The sequence below is a fragment of the Geotrypetes seraphini genome, chromosome 2, assembly GCF_902459505.1.
Source record: "Geotrypetes seraphini chromosome 2, aGeoSer1.1, whole genome shotgun sequence".
NCBI classification, from domain to species: Eukaryota; Metazoa; Chordata; class Amphibia; order Gymnophiona; family Dermophiidae; genus Geotrypetes; species Geotrypetes seraphini.
The window spans coordinates 311,822,243-311,841,348 of NC_047085.1; the positions used below are offsets into that span (position 1 = coordinate 311,822,243).

General features: G+C 41.5%; 1 protein-coding gene across 5 annotated transcripts in view; it reads right to left on the minus strand.

The window, feature by feature from the left end:
* The window catches only part of ACP3 (acid phosphatase 3), a 124,543-nt gene extending 106,414 nt beyond the window's left edge, over positions 1 to 18,129 (minus strand). For 4 of the 5 annotated variants that reach the window (XM_033929994.1, XM_033929991.1, XM_033929990.1 and 1 more), the window contains exon 1: positions 17,973 to 18,129. In XM_033929994.1, the coding sequence (XP_033785885.1) occupies positions 17,973 to 18,068 (96 nt within the window). In that variant the 5' untranslated portion in view covers positions 18,069 to 18,129. The remainder of the gene's footprint in view (positions 1 to 17,972) is intronic. The other variant, XM_033929992.1, reaches the window with a different exon arrangement.
* Positions 18,130 to 19,106: the final 977 nt, after the last annotated feature.

Sequence of the window (19,106 nt, forward strand, 5' to 3'; positions counted from 1 at the left end):
TAAAAGCTTCTTTATGTTGTGGAAACTATGAACAGTTAGATCTTATTTTGACCCTAATTCCTTTAGGCTTTTAGTACAATCTTTAATTTTGAGTATTTTAGATTATTGTAATTAGCAGGTTATAAAAAAAACTTTAAAAGATAGCATATCATTCAAAATACAGCTGTTTGTTTAATTTTACTTTGGTATTCATTTTTATCATAATTTGAGCTTTGTAACAACTAGGAATGCAGCTACTTGTTATTACTGTTGTTGTTTATGTCTTATTAGTTAAGTTTGCTTTTTGTGTATCTATTGAAAATTTAATGAAAAAAAATAAAAGACAGACATGGGGAAAACCCTTATCTCTGGGATTGGTAGCCTGGAATCTTGCTAGTACTTTGGGATTTTGCCAGGTATTTGTGGCCTGGATTGCCCACGGTTGGAAAAGGATGCTGGGCTAGATGGACCATCAGTGTGATCCAGTGTGGCTATTCTTATATTCTTAAGTCTGAAACATAAGTAAAATCTTTGTCACTGTATTACTGAAAATGTCATTGGTTTCCATTTGAAGCAAAAAGTTATATTCAAAATTGGATGTATCTGTTATAAGGTAACACATGGTCTAGCTCCAGATTATCTTGTTAACCATTTCATGCTTGTAGAATAGACGTTTATTACAAAATTTTACTTTCTTCTCTTTTCCATCTATAAATGCTTGTGCACATAAAATATATTTTCATAGATTATTGTCTTTTCAGGCTGTGAAATGGGATAAGGAATTCTATAAGAATGCCTAAATCCCACCTAGCGTTGCATTACATTGGAAAATTGCTGGTACAGGTTACAAATTGAGGATTCAGATTACATTACATTGGAAAAATTTCAGGTTACGTTACATAGATATTTCAGAATTACATTCCATTGGAAAAAATTTCAGGTTACGTTACATAGACAAATATCCGGCTTCCTTACATTGGTAGATAGCTGGTTTCAGGTAGGATATATTAGGATTCTTGTTGATTACTTGGGTTTCCGGTACTTTTTGGGACGTTGAAGATGTGGGCTATACATGGGAAAAAGATATAGAGGGGATAGGAAGAGGGGGAGATTAAGTTGATTGAATATACTTTTTGAATAGATGTGTTTTGATTTCTTTTCAGAATGCTTTGAGGTCAGATGTTGTGGTTAACAGTTTGGAGATGGATGGATCAAGTTTTGCTGCTTGCGTTGCTAGGAGGTTATCATATGCTTTTTGCGATGAGTGCCTTTGAGTGGTGGGTAGGAGAATGGGGTCAGAGTTCTTCTTGTTCTGGGTGGAAGGTTACAATTTAGGCGATTATTAAGATAGGAAGGTGCAGTACCGTGAATTACTTTGAAGAGTAGAATGTATAGTTTGAATTGAATTCTAGCTCGAATCGGTAGCCAATGTGAGTCTAGGTAGGCATTGGTGATGTGGTCAGATTTTCTGAGAGAATAGATTAGTCTGAGAGCTGTATTCTGAACGGTCTGTAGTTGTTTGGTCATGTTTGTGGGGCATGGTAGGTAGAGGATATTGCAGTAGTCTACAAGTCCTAGTACAAGGGATTGAACTATGATCCTATATTGTTCTTTGTCAAAGAATTTTCTTATTTTTCTTAGGTTGCGCATTATGAAAAATGCTTTTTGGGTGGTTATGTATGCAATCTCTTTGCTTTCAAGAATGAGCTGATTGGAGCACTGTTTAGTCAGAAAAAAAGGGTAGCTTTTTAGCAAGAAACCTAAAGCTGTGTTTTTTTTCATATGTTCTGCTTCAGTTAATGGATGTTTTCCTCTAATTAGCAAATAACATTGCTGTTTGTCCACAAAAATAGAAGGTTTGCATGAACTATATCTGTTTTGATGTGCCCTGTTTATGTGGTGCCTTATTAAATGAATTTTGAGCTTAATAAAGCAAAAATAAAAACCCAGAAAGCTATTTAGCAGATTGCATTAAGGATGCCCAAACTGTGCCTAAGTTCCGTCCATAGAACTCACGTCTTACAATGCCTAAAGGACCTAGTTTTACAATTGCTATGCAACATGCTAGCTCACTGTGTAGCACATTGGTTAAACCTACAGCCTTCTACTCTAATGTTGCTGGTTTGAATCTCAGTCACTCTCTCTGATGGAAGAGAAATAAATAAAAGCATTAAACAGATCACAATTATGAGGAAAAACACCATAAAATCATCGTTCTAATAAAGTCATGATAATAAAATATTATAACTTTAAGGATATTGTTTGGATGTCGAACTCTCGCCTAAGACCCAATTCTCTAAAGGATGTCTCAAAATTTGGATGCCTAACTTTAGACGCACTTTGCATAATCAGGGCCATAGTATTTTGATTATCAACTCTACTTCATACCAACATTTTAGGAAATTGCTTAAGACTTTTCTGTTTAAAAATTTTTGTCAGCTTAAGCTTGTATATTGCTGTGTTTGTACAGTTTGTCTTTTATTGTAAAACGCATCAAACTACAAAATTTTGTGGTGTATAAACTTTTATAGAAACATGATGGCAGATAAAGGCTAAATGGCCAATCTAGTTTGCCCATCCGCAGTAACCATTATCTCTTTCTCTCCTAGAGATTTCATTTTCTTGATCTCCCTTCCCGTTTGTGTGGGCTAACACAGTGTAAAATTGTTTATTATTACTTTGAAGATTCTTGGCTATGTATTTTGCAAATTCTTTATTTTCCTTTGAAAGTTTAAGTTTTGTGTAAAATTGAAAATGCAATAAAAAAAATCTATGCTCATTTGACTAAAAGTATCTTTCATTTCACAATGTTCCTTAATGTAAAGCATAACCCCCTTTTAAAATAACTACAGTAGAGGTTTCTATCGTGGCCCAAAGTGCTAAATGCTCCAATGCTGCTCCAACATTCAGAGAATTTCTATGAGCATCAGAGCAGCATGGAAACATTTAGCACCCCGGGCCATGGTAGAGACTTCTACTGTGGCTTAGTAAAAGAGGGCCCTTAGTTTGAACACAGTACTTTTCTTGATGACTGCTAGAAACTAAACTAAACTAAGCCTAAGTTTGTATACCGCATCATCTCCATAAAGAGAGAGCTCGACACGGTTTATAGGTAATTCAATAAATGAGGGAAGGACATAATAAGAAATCAGAGGTTATGAAGAGGATAGCTAGTTTTAAATTTTAAATAGATAGCTTTATGTTTTGGAGAAAAGCCAGGTTTTCAGATGCTTTCGGAATAATTGGAATGAGCCTAGGTTCCGCAGCAGGGCAGGGAGGTTATTCCAAAGCTCAGTGAATTTGAAGAAAAGGGATTTCCCTAATTTACCTGTATACATGACGCCTTTTAACTAGGGGAAAGATAGTTTGAGTTTGTGGGTGGATCTGGTAGTGTCAGGTCTCGAAGAATTCCAGGATAGTGGGATTAAGGGAGGAAGAATGCCATGTAGGATCTTGAAAATTAGGCAGTTACATTTAAAGTGAATCCTAGAAATCACCGGAAGCCAGTGAAACTCATGGACAAAGGAAATTATGTCCTACTGGTGCTACTAGACCTCAGCACATCATTCAACACCATTGACCATGAGTCATGACCTCTTCCTCACCCGACTCGCTGAGCTTGGCGTCCGAGATACAGCGCTACTCTGGTTCACATCTTTCCTAAACAGATCCTAATGCATATTACTCAATACTACCCTCTCAAAGTGAAAGCCAATCAAGCACAGGGTACCACAAGGAGCACTATTATCCCCTCTGTTGTTTTAATCTCTACATTACGCCTGTCCTGGATATAGCCTGCAAACACCAAATCAATATTCACTCCTTTGCCGACGACATTCAACTATATCTACCACTAGGAGAGAACTGTGACTCCCAGATTGCAAAACTTCAAAACTGTCTCTCAGAAATCAAAATTTGGATGTCTGCAAACAAGCTCCAACTAAACGCCTCGAAAACTGAACTCCTTTGGATCCACAAAGAACATTGCACCTTCAACCGCCCCTCTCTCCTCTGGAATCAACTACCATAACCACCAAAGATCAAGTCCGCTACCTAAGGGTACTTCTCGACTCTCTAACTTATCACTCACTGACCGTATCTCACAAGTGGTCTCATCTTCACTCTATCTACGACAACTATAGAAAATAAGAAACTATTTCTCTGAATCAGACTTTACACAACTTCTCTATGCCTTTGTCCTCTCCCGCATGAACTACTGCAACACATTATTCAATAGATTGACGGCAAAAAACAAAGCGCCTCCAATGTGTACAAAATGCAACAATAGGATTACTGAAGAACCTTCGCACCCGCGATTCAGTATCCCAAGCACTAGCATTAGCCCACTGGCTACCATAGCCAAACGCTACATTTTCAAAGGCTTAGTACTTGCTTTTCAAGTCCTTACACAACATGGCGCCCAGCTACATATTAACCAAACTCACCTTATGTCCCAAACAGATCCCTCTGCTCCCAGGAGGAAACGTGTCTTCAAATACCCCCTTGGTCAAAGCCTCCAACTAGAAAGTGCCAAACAAAGGTCATGCTCTCACTTCTTACCAAAGTACTAGAATTAGCTGCCTCTTAACATCAGATCCCTTGATGGATTTTTGAGCTTTAGAAAAGCAATAGAAACATTACATTACATTACTGATTTCTATTCCTCCTCAACCTTGCAGTTCTGGGCGGATTACAAAAGAGACATCTGGACATTTCCAGGATGATTACAAAGAGACTTCTGGACTTTTCCAGAAGAGTTACATTACATTACATTACATTAGTGATTTATATTCCGCTTGTGCCTTGCGGTTCTAAGCGGATTACAATTTATAAGACTGGACATTTCCAGTAGCGGTGCAGTACATAAATTCAAGAATGTGTCAAGATACAATTGTTAATCTGGGTTTTTCGGAAGAACTTGAAAGCTAATAGTAGATTATGATAAGTAGTTGTGATGAGTAGATATAGTAAAGTCAGGATTCTGGTAGGTTGTTGTGATGAATAGAAATAATAAGAGTCAGGGTTCAAGAAGAACATTTCCAGAGGAGTTACAAGAAGAATGGTGTAGAATAGTTTAGGGAATGGGATACGGCAAGGAGGATTGGGCTATTCCAGTGGATATACAATTCGGGATGCTGTACAGATAGGATATGGTGCAGTTTCAGTATATATGCAGTTAGGGAAGCAGTTGACAAGCTTGGGCTTTGAGGGGAAGGGTAACTGGTGAAGAAGGGAGGATGGGGGAGTCACACTGAGGGGAATCCAGGTTGGAGTTATGACATCTGAATAGATGGGCTTTGATTTCTTTGCGAAACCTACCTCTTCACCTGACTCCTCAGGACAAGCTAGCATTCAGACTGTTAATTCCAAACCACTGTATTCTTAATAGATGTTCAACTGACTCTCTCCCTTTGCACACACTGACTCTCTTCCTGTGAATGCTTCAGGCTCCAAACAAGTGTTTGCTAATCCAGAACAACTGAACTAGACACATCTCACTGTACCCTATTATCTTAGGACTAGATCCACTAAGCAAACCGATCGTGTACCGATCAGTTTGCGACCCCTTTGCAACCCGATTTTCCTCTGACCCAATTCACTAACCTCTGTGCCGATCCGATTCCGATCGGTGCATGCAAATGGGGGGAAATGGCATGTAAAGTAGGCAGGGACATGATTCACTAAACAAATCTGGGACACTGACTGGGCTGGCCGATCAACAGAAGAAGCGACTGCTGGGGACCAGTTACACACATCCCTGCCGACTCTCCTGCTCCATTGCCGCCCTGCACTCTGCCCTGATCTTCCAGCCCTGCTCGGTTCCAAATTGCCATTGCTAAACTCAGCTCATTCCACTTCCCCCTGCTCTCTGCCACCCAGACTGATCTCTGCTGCCCCGACTCTGGATTTCTGCCGCCTTCCCTGCAGTGCGAGCCCGCGGGTTTAAAGTGGGGCTGCACTACGGCGTGTTCCAGAACACGCCGCAGTGCAGCCCCGCTTTAAACCCGCGTGCTCGCATTGCAGGAAAGGCGGCAGAGAGCAGGAGAGTAGGGGTGGGTTAAGGCCTTGTAGGATTCACGTGTTCTGGCTGATTGATCCCCCCCTCCCTGTAAAAGTGTCTTCCTTGCATGGAGAGAGTATGCTCAGACCATCGACAGGCAAAGAGATGGTCTGCGCATGCGTCGGGATCTCTCAGTGGTGATCCCTGCAGTCGGGGGGGGGGGGGAGGGGGTGTTCCTCCGATCGCCCCCATTTAAATATTCTCCCTTCGTGAATTAGTCGGCCTGCCGCGGATCGGGCACGGATTGGGCACAGAGAGGCAGGTTAGTGAATCTAGCCCTAAAGTCTTCCGTTCCTTGTTAATTGTTATGTGTCTTGTTTGCTAACTTAACTATAACCTGCTCTGGGATCCTCGGGGAGGACAGGATATAAATTCAATTAAATAAATAAATAAATAAATAAATAAACTATTAGAAATATGTCCAAACTGCCTTTCCAAAAAACATAAGCATGGAGCACAGTGTTCAAAAAGACAATGAGTCACATGCTGCAACTTTTAAAATACTGAAAACCAATATGACTTGCGTTAAAATAAAACTTTAAAAAGAAAGAAAATTAAGAAAGAAACTGAGCCAAAATTAAAAGAAATGCACCTTTTTATAGACAACGAGAAAACGGAAAAGTAGCACATGAAGAAACGAGGAAAAATGTGTCAGAAAATATTCTTGTAACAATGTGTGTGATTAACCTACCAGCCAACACATTCCTTCATAGATGTAAAAGTTTCAGTATCAAATAAGGACAACAATAATATTCAAACCCATCCTTACAAAATTAAATGGAAACCAAAAATATGACAAAAATTTTATTAAACTCCAAATGAAGGGGGATGGGCTTATGGGAAAATTATATGCAATATACCATGCAAGTGTGAAAAAGATGATTTAATTCCTGGCAATATGCAACCACGAGAGTGTTAATATTAGTCTGACTTTATGTTCAGAGAAGTGCACATTCATAGGTTGCTTGGTTTATCCTTATAAATGTTAAGAAAAGGAGAAGCTGCTATATGACTCCAAAGCTTGATCATGCTCTAATAATTAATTATTAAATTTATCTAAGCCACAGAAAGATCGCTTTCCACATTTTTCGTGGAAAATTGCTGAACTAAGGGCATGTTTTACAAAGCCGCGGTAACGGCCCCGAAGCCCATAGAGATTTATAGGGCTTTGGGGCTGTTGCCGCGTGGCAGTCTCCAGCGCAACTTTGTAAAATAGGCTGTAAGTGTGTAGCACCTCGATGGAGACTGCCCCTAACTCTGTTGGTTGGGCTGAGAACTTTTCAGTGGCCCCCCTCATATATTTACATCAAGCACTAGATTTTATAAATGGCACCCAAAATATCATTGCTAACAAGCGCTTAGCGCCATTCTATAAACAGCGCTCAAAGTTAGGCATCGTTTCTAGAAAGTACTTAGTGCCGGGAATCATGCCTAACTTTAGGGGTGGCCATTTACACTAACAAGTCACGTGCTGTAAATCCATGCACCTAAATTAGGCACAGATTCCCCCTTATTCTGACCACACATGTAAATTGCAAGGACACCCCTGATCCATCCATGACCCTCCCATAGCTGCACTCCCTTTTTGGAACTGTGCATAATCTCACACCTAAATTTACATGTGTAAATTTTAACTAATTCAAATTAGCACCAATAATTGCTTGTTAAGATCCCATTTACCAGTGTTAATTGGCTGGTTATTCAATTAAATTGTGTGCACAACTTTTAATGCTTTGTATAGAATCTGGGGATAAATGACATTTCAATATTCAGATCTGTTGCTAGATTTTTAATTCAATAATGCACAGCAAAGACCTCTAGTTTTAGCATGTTAGTTTAGCAGTTCATATGCACCAATTCACACAGTAACCCCTGAATTCTGTACAGGGCAGGATTAATTCGTCACACAAGTACACTGGGCCCCCCTGCCCTGCCCCACCCCCACCATGCGCCCAGGCGGAAACAGGAAGCTGCGTCAGAGGGAAGCTTTGGGCAAGCAGCACCGCTTGCAAAATTACAGTTCCCGTTGCCTTTCTTACCCACGTTGCTTGCTTGTCTTACTTTCCGTCGATGGGGGGGGGGCCCCGCATTGCTGATCGGGGTGGGGCCCGCGTTGTCGATCAATGCTGGAGGGGCCCATCACCGTTTGGAAAAAACAATGTTGATGCCCTCCTTCATCGGGCCCCCCTGACCATTTCGGGCCCTAGGCACGTGCCTACTTGGCCTATTGGTTAATCCTGTCCTGATTCTGTATATGGTGCTTTGAGTTGCGCACACAACACAAAGGTTTTCACATTTTATGAAAACTGCACACTCTCAGAGCATATTTTGATTTCTCGACATTTAAGCTATTAGTTCAACCACTGTTATGCAAATTATACAGAACACCGCAGCTAGACTTATTTTCGGACTGAACAAGTTCGATCATGTCACCCCCTTGTTTCGGGAATTGTACTGGCTACATGTTGAGGCACACAATGTTTTCAAGCTAGGTTGCATTTATTATACAGGGCTGGATTCACGAACTTGCTGATCCGGGCAGGTCTGATGAATTCTTCAAACTAAAATATGCAGATGGGGTGATCAGAGGAACACCCCCATCTGCCTGCCAGGATTGCTGGTGTGCGATCCCCACATATGCGCAGACCATATGCTTTCCCTGCAGATGGACTGCGCATGTGTTTTGTGTCCGTGTTTTTTTCTTTTTTTACTGTTGTTTTCAGGCCCCGACTCTCCTGCTCCTGTTATCCCCAGCAGCGGCAGCCTCTTCCCGGAGGCGGTAGCACTCAGCTGGTCAAGCACTGCTCTCTGTGCCTTACCTGCAGTGCCAGCCCATGGGGCTGCACTGTGGCGTACAGCCCCGCTTTAGGCAGCAGAGATCAGTCTGGGAGGTGAGAGAATGAAAGTTTGCGACTGGTCCCCAGCAGTTGCTCCTTCAGTTGATCGGCCAGCCCAGTCGGATCGAGAATTTTGTGTTGTGAATCGTGTCCCTGCCTACTTTGCATGGTTTCTCCTCATTTGCATGCACGGATCGCAGGAGAGGTTAGTGAATGGGGCCTGAGGGAAATTTGGTTGCAAAGGGGTCGCAAACTGATTGGTACACAATCGGTTTGCTTTGTGAATCAAGCCCATAGTCCTGATGGATCAAGCACCACTGTACTTGATTGATTTCTTTTCTGCTTCCACTCAGAAATTTTCTTGTAAAACCCATGCTTTACTTGTTTATCCATTGGTGAAGAGTTGCAAGTTTAAAAGGTATCATGAACGTATGCTTTCGTATCAGGTTGCTATTTGGGATAAGGATTTTAAGCAGTAGTTTACTGTTTCATTTTTTTTCATTTAGAATTTAGGAGACACTTGAAAACTTGCTTGTTTTCTAGGTTCTTAAGAAATTAATTTTCATCTTACTTTCCTAATTGTATTTTATGCACTCTTTTGTAAATCGCCTAAGGTCATGCGGTCTAGAAATTGATTTTTTATGTTTGTTTTTTTTATGTTAACGAGCCAATGAGTGCAAATAATTGGCCTCTAACAAGTAATTATTGACACACATTGACACTAATTAGAATTTACATATGCATCTTTTTAGGCATACTGTATAAAGCGGTGCGTGTAAATTCTAGTGTACAGAACTAAAAAGGGGGCATGGCCATGGGAGGGTCATGTGCAGGTCATGGGAGTTCCAAAAATTTAAGCACACTGATATAGACTATACCTGATCTGCACCTAACTTAGACATGGAGATTTGTACCAGGTTTTAGCTGGTACAAATAGATGGGCCTAAATTAAGTAACAGGTTCTAGTGCAGAGCGCTATTCTATAAACTGCATTTAACTTTAGGTTTATAGAACAGTGCTAAGTAGGGGTTTTTCCACATTAATTTTTTGGGGTGCCTTATATAAAATTTCCCCCTAAGTGTTTTTTTTGTGTTGGGGTGTGGGAACTAGGCAGGGCATGGGCAGTGAATGGGCATTGTGTGGCAGCAGATTGGGGGTTGCTGCTTGCGCCGGGAATATTGAAGAGGTACGGGGGAAGGAAAGAGTGGGGGTGGGGGTGGGGGGAAAGAGAGGGAGGGTGGAAAGGAGGACAGATGCCTACACCCTCACCAAGACAGTTCCTGGGGTGGACCGTCCCCCCATACTACGCCACTGATAACCCCCATACTCCCCCAGTGGTTACTGACCCCCCTCCCACCCTCCCAATTGAATGAAACATACCTGTCTTTATGATAACTTCAGAGGTTATGGCCAGTCCTAGTAGCTCAGCAAGCAGGTCTCAGGAGTAGCCTAGTGGGCAGTGCAGTGGACTACAGAAATTGAGACCCAGGCCCATTTCACACTCTAACTACTATATTTATGGTGGATTATGTGATGCTTCCAAAACCCACAGAAATTCCTACATATAGGTGATACCTGCAGGCATAACAGCTATTAGTGTGGTGTACAGTTGGGTCCAATAGGTTTTGGTCTATAAAGGGAGTTATGGTGAGAAGTGTACCTGGGCCTCTGTAAGAAGTTAAGCTCAGTGCCCCCTAGGGTTCCCCACTGTTTTGCTGGAATGTCTAAATAGCCAGTCTACTAAAAATGCTAGCTCTTTCTATATCCAAATGACTTGTTTCTTGTGTTGTTTTGGACGTATTTTTTAAAAAAATATTTAGGGGACAAGCACATCTAAGAAATGGCCATTTTCAAAACAAAATAAGATAGACGTCTTTCTGTATCAAACATGGTCATGCTTGCTGTAAATTTGGAATAATAAGCTCTTTAGCAATTGGCCTCTCTGTGGAGTTATGATGTCAACTGTCGCTCCAAATTATAACACAGAGGAGGAGAGTGTGGCATAGTGGTTAGAGCTACAGCCTCAGCACCCTGCTTTCAGTTTCAGCCCCCCAAAAAGTCCACCGATGTTGTGATGCAACAGCAGATTGGGGGTTGCTGCATGAATATGCATGCAAGAAATTTGCATGTATAGGAGGCAATATATGCAAATCAGGTTTATGCACTCTGAGGCTGTGGGTTCAAACCCCACACTACTCCCTGTGACCCTGAGCAAGTTACCTAATCCTCCACTGCCCCACATACATTAACTGTGAGCCCACTGGGACAGATTGGGAAAATGCTTGAGTTCCTGATTTGTAACCTGTTCTGAGCTGGGCGTCTGAGAGATGCAATTTGAAGATAAGTCTGCCTTGTTTGGTCATATCACGTGTAACTAGACCTGTTTATAAGAACTGAAATCTCTTTTTTCTCCAGGCTGTAGCCATTGTTGTCATATTTTGGCAGAATTAACCTTATGTTCCTCTATATACAATTATGATAATAGAAAATGAACTTTGAAGCTGATATGAAAGAATGAAATGAAGAATGAAAAATTGAGGATATATATGTACTAAATGGTGAAACCTTAGTTAGGACCACAGCGGAACGCGATCTAGGAGTGATCATTAGCGAGGACATGAAGGTTGCCAATCAAGTGGAGAAGGCTTCCTCCAGAGCAAGACAAATGATGGGGTGTATCCGCAGAGGTTTCGTCAGCAGGAGACCTGAAGTTATGATGCCGTTGTACAGAGCCATGGTGAGGCCTCACTTAGAGTACTGCGTTCAGTTTTGGAGACCTCACTACCGAAAGGACGTGCTGAGAATCGAGTCGGTACAGCGAACAGCCACCAGGATGGTCTTGGGGCTCAAGGATCTCACGTATGAAGAAAGACTAGAGAAATTGCGGATGTACTCACTTGAGGAAAGAAGGGAACGGGGAGATATGATTGAAACGTATAAGTATATCATGGGGCACATCGAGTCAGAAGATGATATCTTCCGGCTCATGGGACCCTCGACCACCAGAGGGCATCCGCTAAAAATCAGGGGAGGGAAGTTTCATGGCGACTTCAGGAAGTATTTCTTCACCGAGAGAGTTGTGGATCATTGGAACAGACTCCCACTCCAGGTGATAAAGGCCAGCAACGTGACGGATTTTAAGAGAAAATGGGATACTCACGTGGGATCTTTAAGGGAGTAAACTCAGGGGGGGAGGATACTTGGAATGGGCAGACTTGGTGGGCTATAGCCCTTTTCTGCCGCTTTTTTCTATGTTTCTATGTTTCTATATGTATGGAGTTTTTTCAGACCAGTGATGATACGGATGGCTTAGGGTACTGTGTAGTCCCGGCTGTCTGTGTATGAGGTCTGTTTTCTCCGTTTTTTGTATACACTTACTTTCTGTCTGATCTGATTTATTTTTGATGAGATAGTGTGAATGAGGTTTCTCTGCTGAATCTATCATACAGTACGTTTCTTTTGAACTTGTGGTTGCTAAATACTACTGTACCCAGATATTATTGGTACTTTTCAAAAATTAAAAAAAACCTTTTAGCTTAAAACAAAACTGGGGAGAAAAAGGATTTTCTGCTGGTTTCAATGCTGTACCAAAAACTGAAATTCAGTTATCTTCTACAGAGAACACCCCTCTGCTTTCTACTTTAGTCTCTCCCTTCTTAGGCAGCTATAAGAATGAGAAGAAACTGGAGATTTACAGACACACCCTCCATGTTCAAGAACCATCACAGGTCTACAGGGGAGGGCGGAGAGAAATTGCTACTGTGACTGAGGATCAGCAGAATGGAGGGGTAGCCTAATGGTTAGTGCAGCAGCCTGAAAACATGGGGAATTGAGTACATTTCATGACTACTGCATTGTTTTGCTAGTGTTGACTTGTGGCTCCTAGCAAGATCGGACCCCGGAAGAAGATCGATGTTACGACTGAAACACGGCCCATGTTGGGTTTATGCCACATCTACATCAAGTCCTTTGTATTATGTCGTCAGCCTGTGTTGCAATAGAAGTTAAATGGACTCCATATTTAGTATAAGAACTCATGGCCTTGTGTTTTTCCGCTATAATGCTTTCATATTTTACTGTAAGGCATAGCATATTCCATTATGTGTTTCTAAGATATTGAGAGTCCTTTTTGATTCCTCTCTTTCCTTTAAGGACCAAATAAATTCCTTGGTCATGAAAAGCTTCTTTAGTTTGCAAATGCTGAAGAAGGTTAGACATCTTTATCATCACCGTCATTTTTCTATCTTAGTTCAATCAATTATATTATCTCATCTTGATTACTGTAACGCTATCTACCTCGGCATTACAAAAATTTGTCTTCATAGATTACAATTAATTCAGAATACTGCTGCGAAGCTGATCTTTGGAAAAAGTAAATTTGACCATGTGACCCTTTGCTTCAGAGTCTTCATTGGTTCCCAGTTTATTTTAGAATTCAATTTAAATGCGCTTGTATTTCTTTTAAAATTCTACATGGTACCTTAAATCCTCTTATTCCTTTATTTTAGAATGTTTACCGATTCTCCTTTGCAAGAGGTATCCAACAATTTAAACTCTCCCTTCCTTCTAAAAAAAGGGATTAAAGGAGTCAAGATCTTCAGTCAATCTTTGGTCTTTAAACTCTCTCAACTCTGGAATGATCTCTCCCTTTTTTTTTTTTTAAGGAGTTCCAGTTCATTTCAATTTTTCTGTAAATCTTTAAAAACTACTCTATTTGCCAAACATTTTGAAAATTAATTCTTATGAAATTTTGCTATTATCTTCTGTTTATCATTTGTAAATCATTCCCTGTTTATTTAATTGCTGTAAACCGAGTCGAGCCTTCTCAGAATGATGACTTGGTATGCAAAGTTAAGCTTTAGTTTAGTTTAGTTTATAGGTGTAGGTCTCTCTGTGTTTTGGATATTACATGTACTTTTGGCTGCGTGTTGTGCTGCTACTTTCCTCCTTATAGATAGGCATGGGTCTGCCTGCTGTATTACATTATATAAATAATATTTTTTGACTCTTTGCATTGGTACTGCATGCATGTTTCTTGTCTTGTTAACATTTATTGGACTTTATATAATAAACTCAATAAAAAATTTTGAACTAAAAAAGTCCTTTGTATTATTGTGCATATACTGTACATTTTATTGCACACATTTCTGCACCATTATTTAAATAAATTGTATATCAAGATCATCTGTTCCACGTTTTTTTTGTTTTGCTTTGCAGTTGTTTTTGTGGAACGACATCGGTGAACCTTTCTTTTTGTTTGTTTTTTCTTGAACTGAGTACATTCCCACTGCACATAAGGCAAATCTCTTTCAATTGAAAGAAATTCTGGAATGAGGGAGCATAAAATGAAAGTGAAAGGGGAGAGACTAAGAAGTAAGCTCAGAAAATGTTTTTTCACAGAAAGGGTGGTGAATGTGTGAAATAGCCTCCCAGTACAGGTAGCGAAGATGAAAAGTGTATCTGAATTCAAGAACGCTTGAAACAAGTACGTACATTGGATCTCTTAGGAAGAGGAAGAGATAGTAGGCAGACTAGATCTGTCGTCTTGTTTCTATTCCTCTCCTTGTGACTCTGGACAAATCACTTAACCCTCCATTGTTCTAGGTACAAAATAAGTTCCTGTATATAATATGTAATCTGTATTGATTATAACCACAGAAAGGCAGTACATTTCCCCCTCCATATTCACGGTGGTTAGAGGCAGAGCCGGCCCACGAATATTAAAAAGCCACGAATAAAATTTGGGCCAGTTGTGCTCCTAACCCCCGCTTCCCCCGGCTATTTTAAGCCCTGAAAGCCCCCCCTTAAGCTTTACCTGGTGGTCTAGCGGGTTTTCAGGCAGGAGCAATCTTCCCACGCTCCTGCCCCGTGCAGGTCACTCATAGGAAATGGCTGCCTTGAGCTCCCGTAGCCTCTCGAGCCATTTCCTGTGAGCGATCTGCATGGGGCAGGAGTGTGGGAAGATCGTTCCTGCCCCAAAAACCCGCTAGACCACCAGATAAGGCTTAAATAGCCTTAAAATAGCCTGAAAAAAGAAAAAGGACTTTTAGGTTTAAAATCGCGAATAAGTGTATCCGTAGATACGGAAACCGCGAAGTGTATGTCAAATCCCATCCGCTTTTCCTTTCATAGACCTGCCTCTTCCCTGTTCAACTATTTTTCAACTGGCATAATTTTCTCTTACGCTAAACTCTCTGGACTGTGATGGTGCATGGCACACACTATTTTAAAGTTGATGGTGACTGTGAAATACTGAGACCTCTTACTACTCCTTCCACAAAACACTCTCTTCTCGGTGCCCCTTTCTGTTGTTACTGCAGGGACTAACCAAAGGCAAGAGGTGGGATCTAACTAGGTACTTGGGACCTGGGTTGGCCACAGGATACTGGGCTTGAGGGACCTTTGGTCTGTCCCAGTATGGCAATTCTTATGTACATTTTTTTTTCTACTACTAGGGGACAATAATATTCTATAATTGTGATAATATACTAAATAACTACAAATGTCACAATATTATAAATTTAATATCTTTCATTAAAATATTCTTTTAAATAGTGCTCAGACCCACAACCTTCAGTGTTTAAGTGTATAAAACAAAACACCAGCTGCCATCAGACCATCATAGCACCATTTTATGTCTTATACCACCATACATATAACAAAATAATCTATTGTGACTAATATCTTTAACCCTTTCAGGACCATAAGGATCGTAGGCCAATTTTTGTGGTTTTGACGACATTTTTATGGTAAAAAGGGCTTGCAGATGCCAAAAAATTGATTTTTTTTTGTGAATTATCATTATTTTTATTTAAAAAATCACACTTCTGGCTTATGGACAGTGTGGCAAGTGAATCTTCTCGTCAATCTGGCAACGACGCTAATGAATGAATGTCGGAACCAGTTTGTTTACATAAAGGCAGTATCATATGGAATCCGTACATATCAAATTTAGAACTGTAGACTATCCCAATCAAAATTTATAGGATTTTAAAGTTATGGGACAAATAGGTCCCTTGGTCCTGAAAGGGTTAAAGACTTATCTTTTCTGGTGGTAAGTCACACAGGATGGTCATGTGACAGGCAGCACAGCTTTATAAACATAGAAACATAGAAAGATGACGGCAGAAAAGGGCTATAGCCCATCAAGTCTGCCCACTCTACTGTCCCACCCCATTAAGTCAGAGTGCTGCTCGACCCACGTAGAGATCCCACGTGGATGTCCCATTTATTTTTAAAGTCGAGCACGCTAGTGGCCTTGATCACCTGCACCAGTAGTTTGTTCCAGTGATCCACCACCCTTTCTGTAAAGAAATACTTCCTGGTGTCACCACCAAATCTCCCCCCTCTGAGTTTGAGCGGGTGCCCCCTTGTGACTGAAGGTCCCTTAGGAAAGAATATGTCGTTTTCCACCTCGACATGACCTGTGACGTACTTAAATGTCTCAATCATGTCACCCCTCTCCCTGCTCAGGCTTTCTTTAAAATAGCTCTTGGAAGCCAAGAAACACAAGTCCTCCCTTCGACTCGAGTTTTGCTATATACGTGCTTCCTCAGGAAGGGATTATCTCTTCGGGGAAAAGCTAAGGTGCCCGAGCCTTTTTCCTTCTGCAAAAGGCACACAACATCATGCATCCAAAATAAATGCAAGCACCTCCCTTATGTACAACCACACTCAAAGCAGTTTCCCTATCTATGCTGGTGGGCTCACAATCTGTCTATTGTACCAGGGGTGGTGGAGGATTAAGTAACTTGCCCAAGGTTTGAACCTGCAACCTCAGGGTGCTGAGGCTATAACTCCAACCACTGCACCACACTCTCCATGGTTTGTGTCTTAATTACTCCTTAGAGTGGAGGTAGTGCATACACATTAATCTTGTGCATACTTGTGGGAATCCTGAAAACCTGTCTGGCTAGGTGTGTCCCAGCAATTGGGTTGGAACCCCTGATTTAAAGTGGAACCAGTAAGCCCAGAGAAGCATACTACTTGCATCATCAATCATAGAGGCCCCAGGATACATTACCTTGTTTTCCCTCAGAAACTAAGGGCTCCTTTTATGAAGGCGCGTTTAACGCGCGTAATACCACACACTAAACCGCCGACTGCGCTAGCCACTACCGCCTCCTCTTGAGCAGGTGGTAGTTTTTAGGCCAGCATGGGGGTTAGCACGTGATGAAAAGTCGCTTGCGTTAAACCCGCTAGCGTAAAAGGAACCATAAGCCGGGCTACTATGTAGCTGAGGGAAGATCAAGCACTGTGCAGTGTTCTGGCATGCCAAGAGCCCGGCTGGTCAAGTTTTAAGGATATCAGCAATGAATATTCATGAGATTGATTTGCATGCACTGCTTCCACTGCATGCATATTTCTCTCATGCATATTCAATGTTTGTATCTAGAAGACCTGACTGGTCAGGATAAGTTTGGGAACCACTAAGCTATGGTGTGGAATGCAGTTATTTACATTATTGTGGCCAAGTATGTGCCCTTATTATAATGCAAATTGGACAAGAAACAGAAAACTGCCTCTAGTTTGTTACAGAATCTCTTCTCCCCCCCCCCCCCCCCCCTCAAATACTCGTCTGGTACCACCACTTATCTTGTTTATTAGAGTGTTTTTGCACCAGAATCTTGACTTATACAGCACGGAAAGTTTCACTTAGCACTATTTGCTTATGCTGTTGAGTTCATTCTCTGCTCTGAGCACAAAAATCTTAAAAATCTCAGCTTCACAATCATCCTTAGTCACAAGATATTGAAGTCTTGTCCCTTAACCTGTAATAACAGACTGCCCAGTAACAGACTCATTCATAACTGACCTTCAACTCATTTGTGCATCTGGAACAGCTACATATCATACCAGAATGTCAAAATATCATTGTGAATCACATTTACTGAAGCACTTAAAAAGAAGCTAAATCGACAGCAGATTCCTCATTCTGAGATCTGTTGCATTACAAGGTAAAGAAACCGCAATACTTTTCTTCTCTGCTTCCATAATCACAGCAATTCAAACAGGAAGTTAAACATTAAAGAAAATGCCACTGTACATTGGTGGCATCATCAAGAGGCACTAAAAGAGAGCTCCTGTGTACTCACTAACAACACAAACTTCAGTCTTCTCGCTGCAGTACTTAGATGAAACAAATGAAAAAGAAGGAGCAGGGAGCACACACTCTGGCTTGTCACTTTCATTCCGGCAGGATTGCGAGCTGTAACTATACGGACAAACTAGAAAGCCCAGGCACATCGAGTGTTATGCATTATTGTGAAAGAAGCATGATCATGTGATACACCAATATGAAAACGGAGAAGCAACAATCCCTCGGGGCTTGGACTCGACTGCTCTTAATTGTAACACAGCAAACAAAACTAGTAATGACATTTAATTTAACTATTCAGTGTAACTAGGCATCACTCTGGAGTTTAGTATAATAAGTATAGAGGTTGAAGACTTGATTGTATGAGCATTTTTTTGGCTCTATCTTTAAGAATGTTTAGATTCTTCTGTTTTATATTTTGTACTAGTTTTTTAGCCCAGTACATTAAGGGGTACTAGAATAGATGTGTAGACTTAGGCATTTCTTTCTTTCTTTCTGTCTGTCTGTCTTTCTTTCTGTCTCTCTCCATGGCCTCCTGTGTGTCTGTCTGTCTGTCTTTCTGTCTCTCACCCCTTTCCAGCAGCACCCCTTCCTTGCTTCCCCTGTCCAGAAGTAGCCCTTCTCCCTTATTTTTACCTGCTCCCTGTCCAGCATTCACTAGGCTGGGCAGCCTCTGGGCTTTCTGTCTCTCTCAGGCAAGATGTCCGATTGCAGCTCTACTCCCTTTTACCTCTGGCCTCTGGCGTACCGCGCCAGAGGGGGGGCGGTCCACCCCGCCCCACCCCGGGTGCAGCCTTAGGGGGTGCACAGCCGGCCAGGTCCGGAAAATTCAGCAGTGAATGGTCTTGAAACAGCTCCCTTTCTCCCTCCCTGTCCCTTACCTTTGTGGCCGCGAGTCTAAATTACCTTCTTACAGCAACTGGAGCATTGAAGCTGCGTGTGGCTGCCATAAAGGTAAGGGGCAGGGATGGAGGAAAGGTGGATTGGAGAGGAAAAGATGCTTAAGGGAAATGGGTAAAACAGAGGGGGGGAGAAGAATGCTGAAAGGACATGGGGAAGACAGAGGGGAGAGAAGGACACTGAAAGGACATGGGGAAGACAGAGGGGAGAGAAGGACGCTGAAAGCACATGG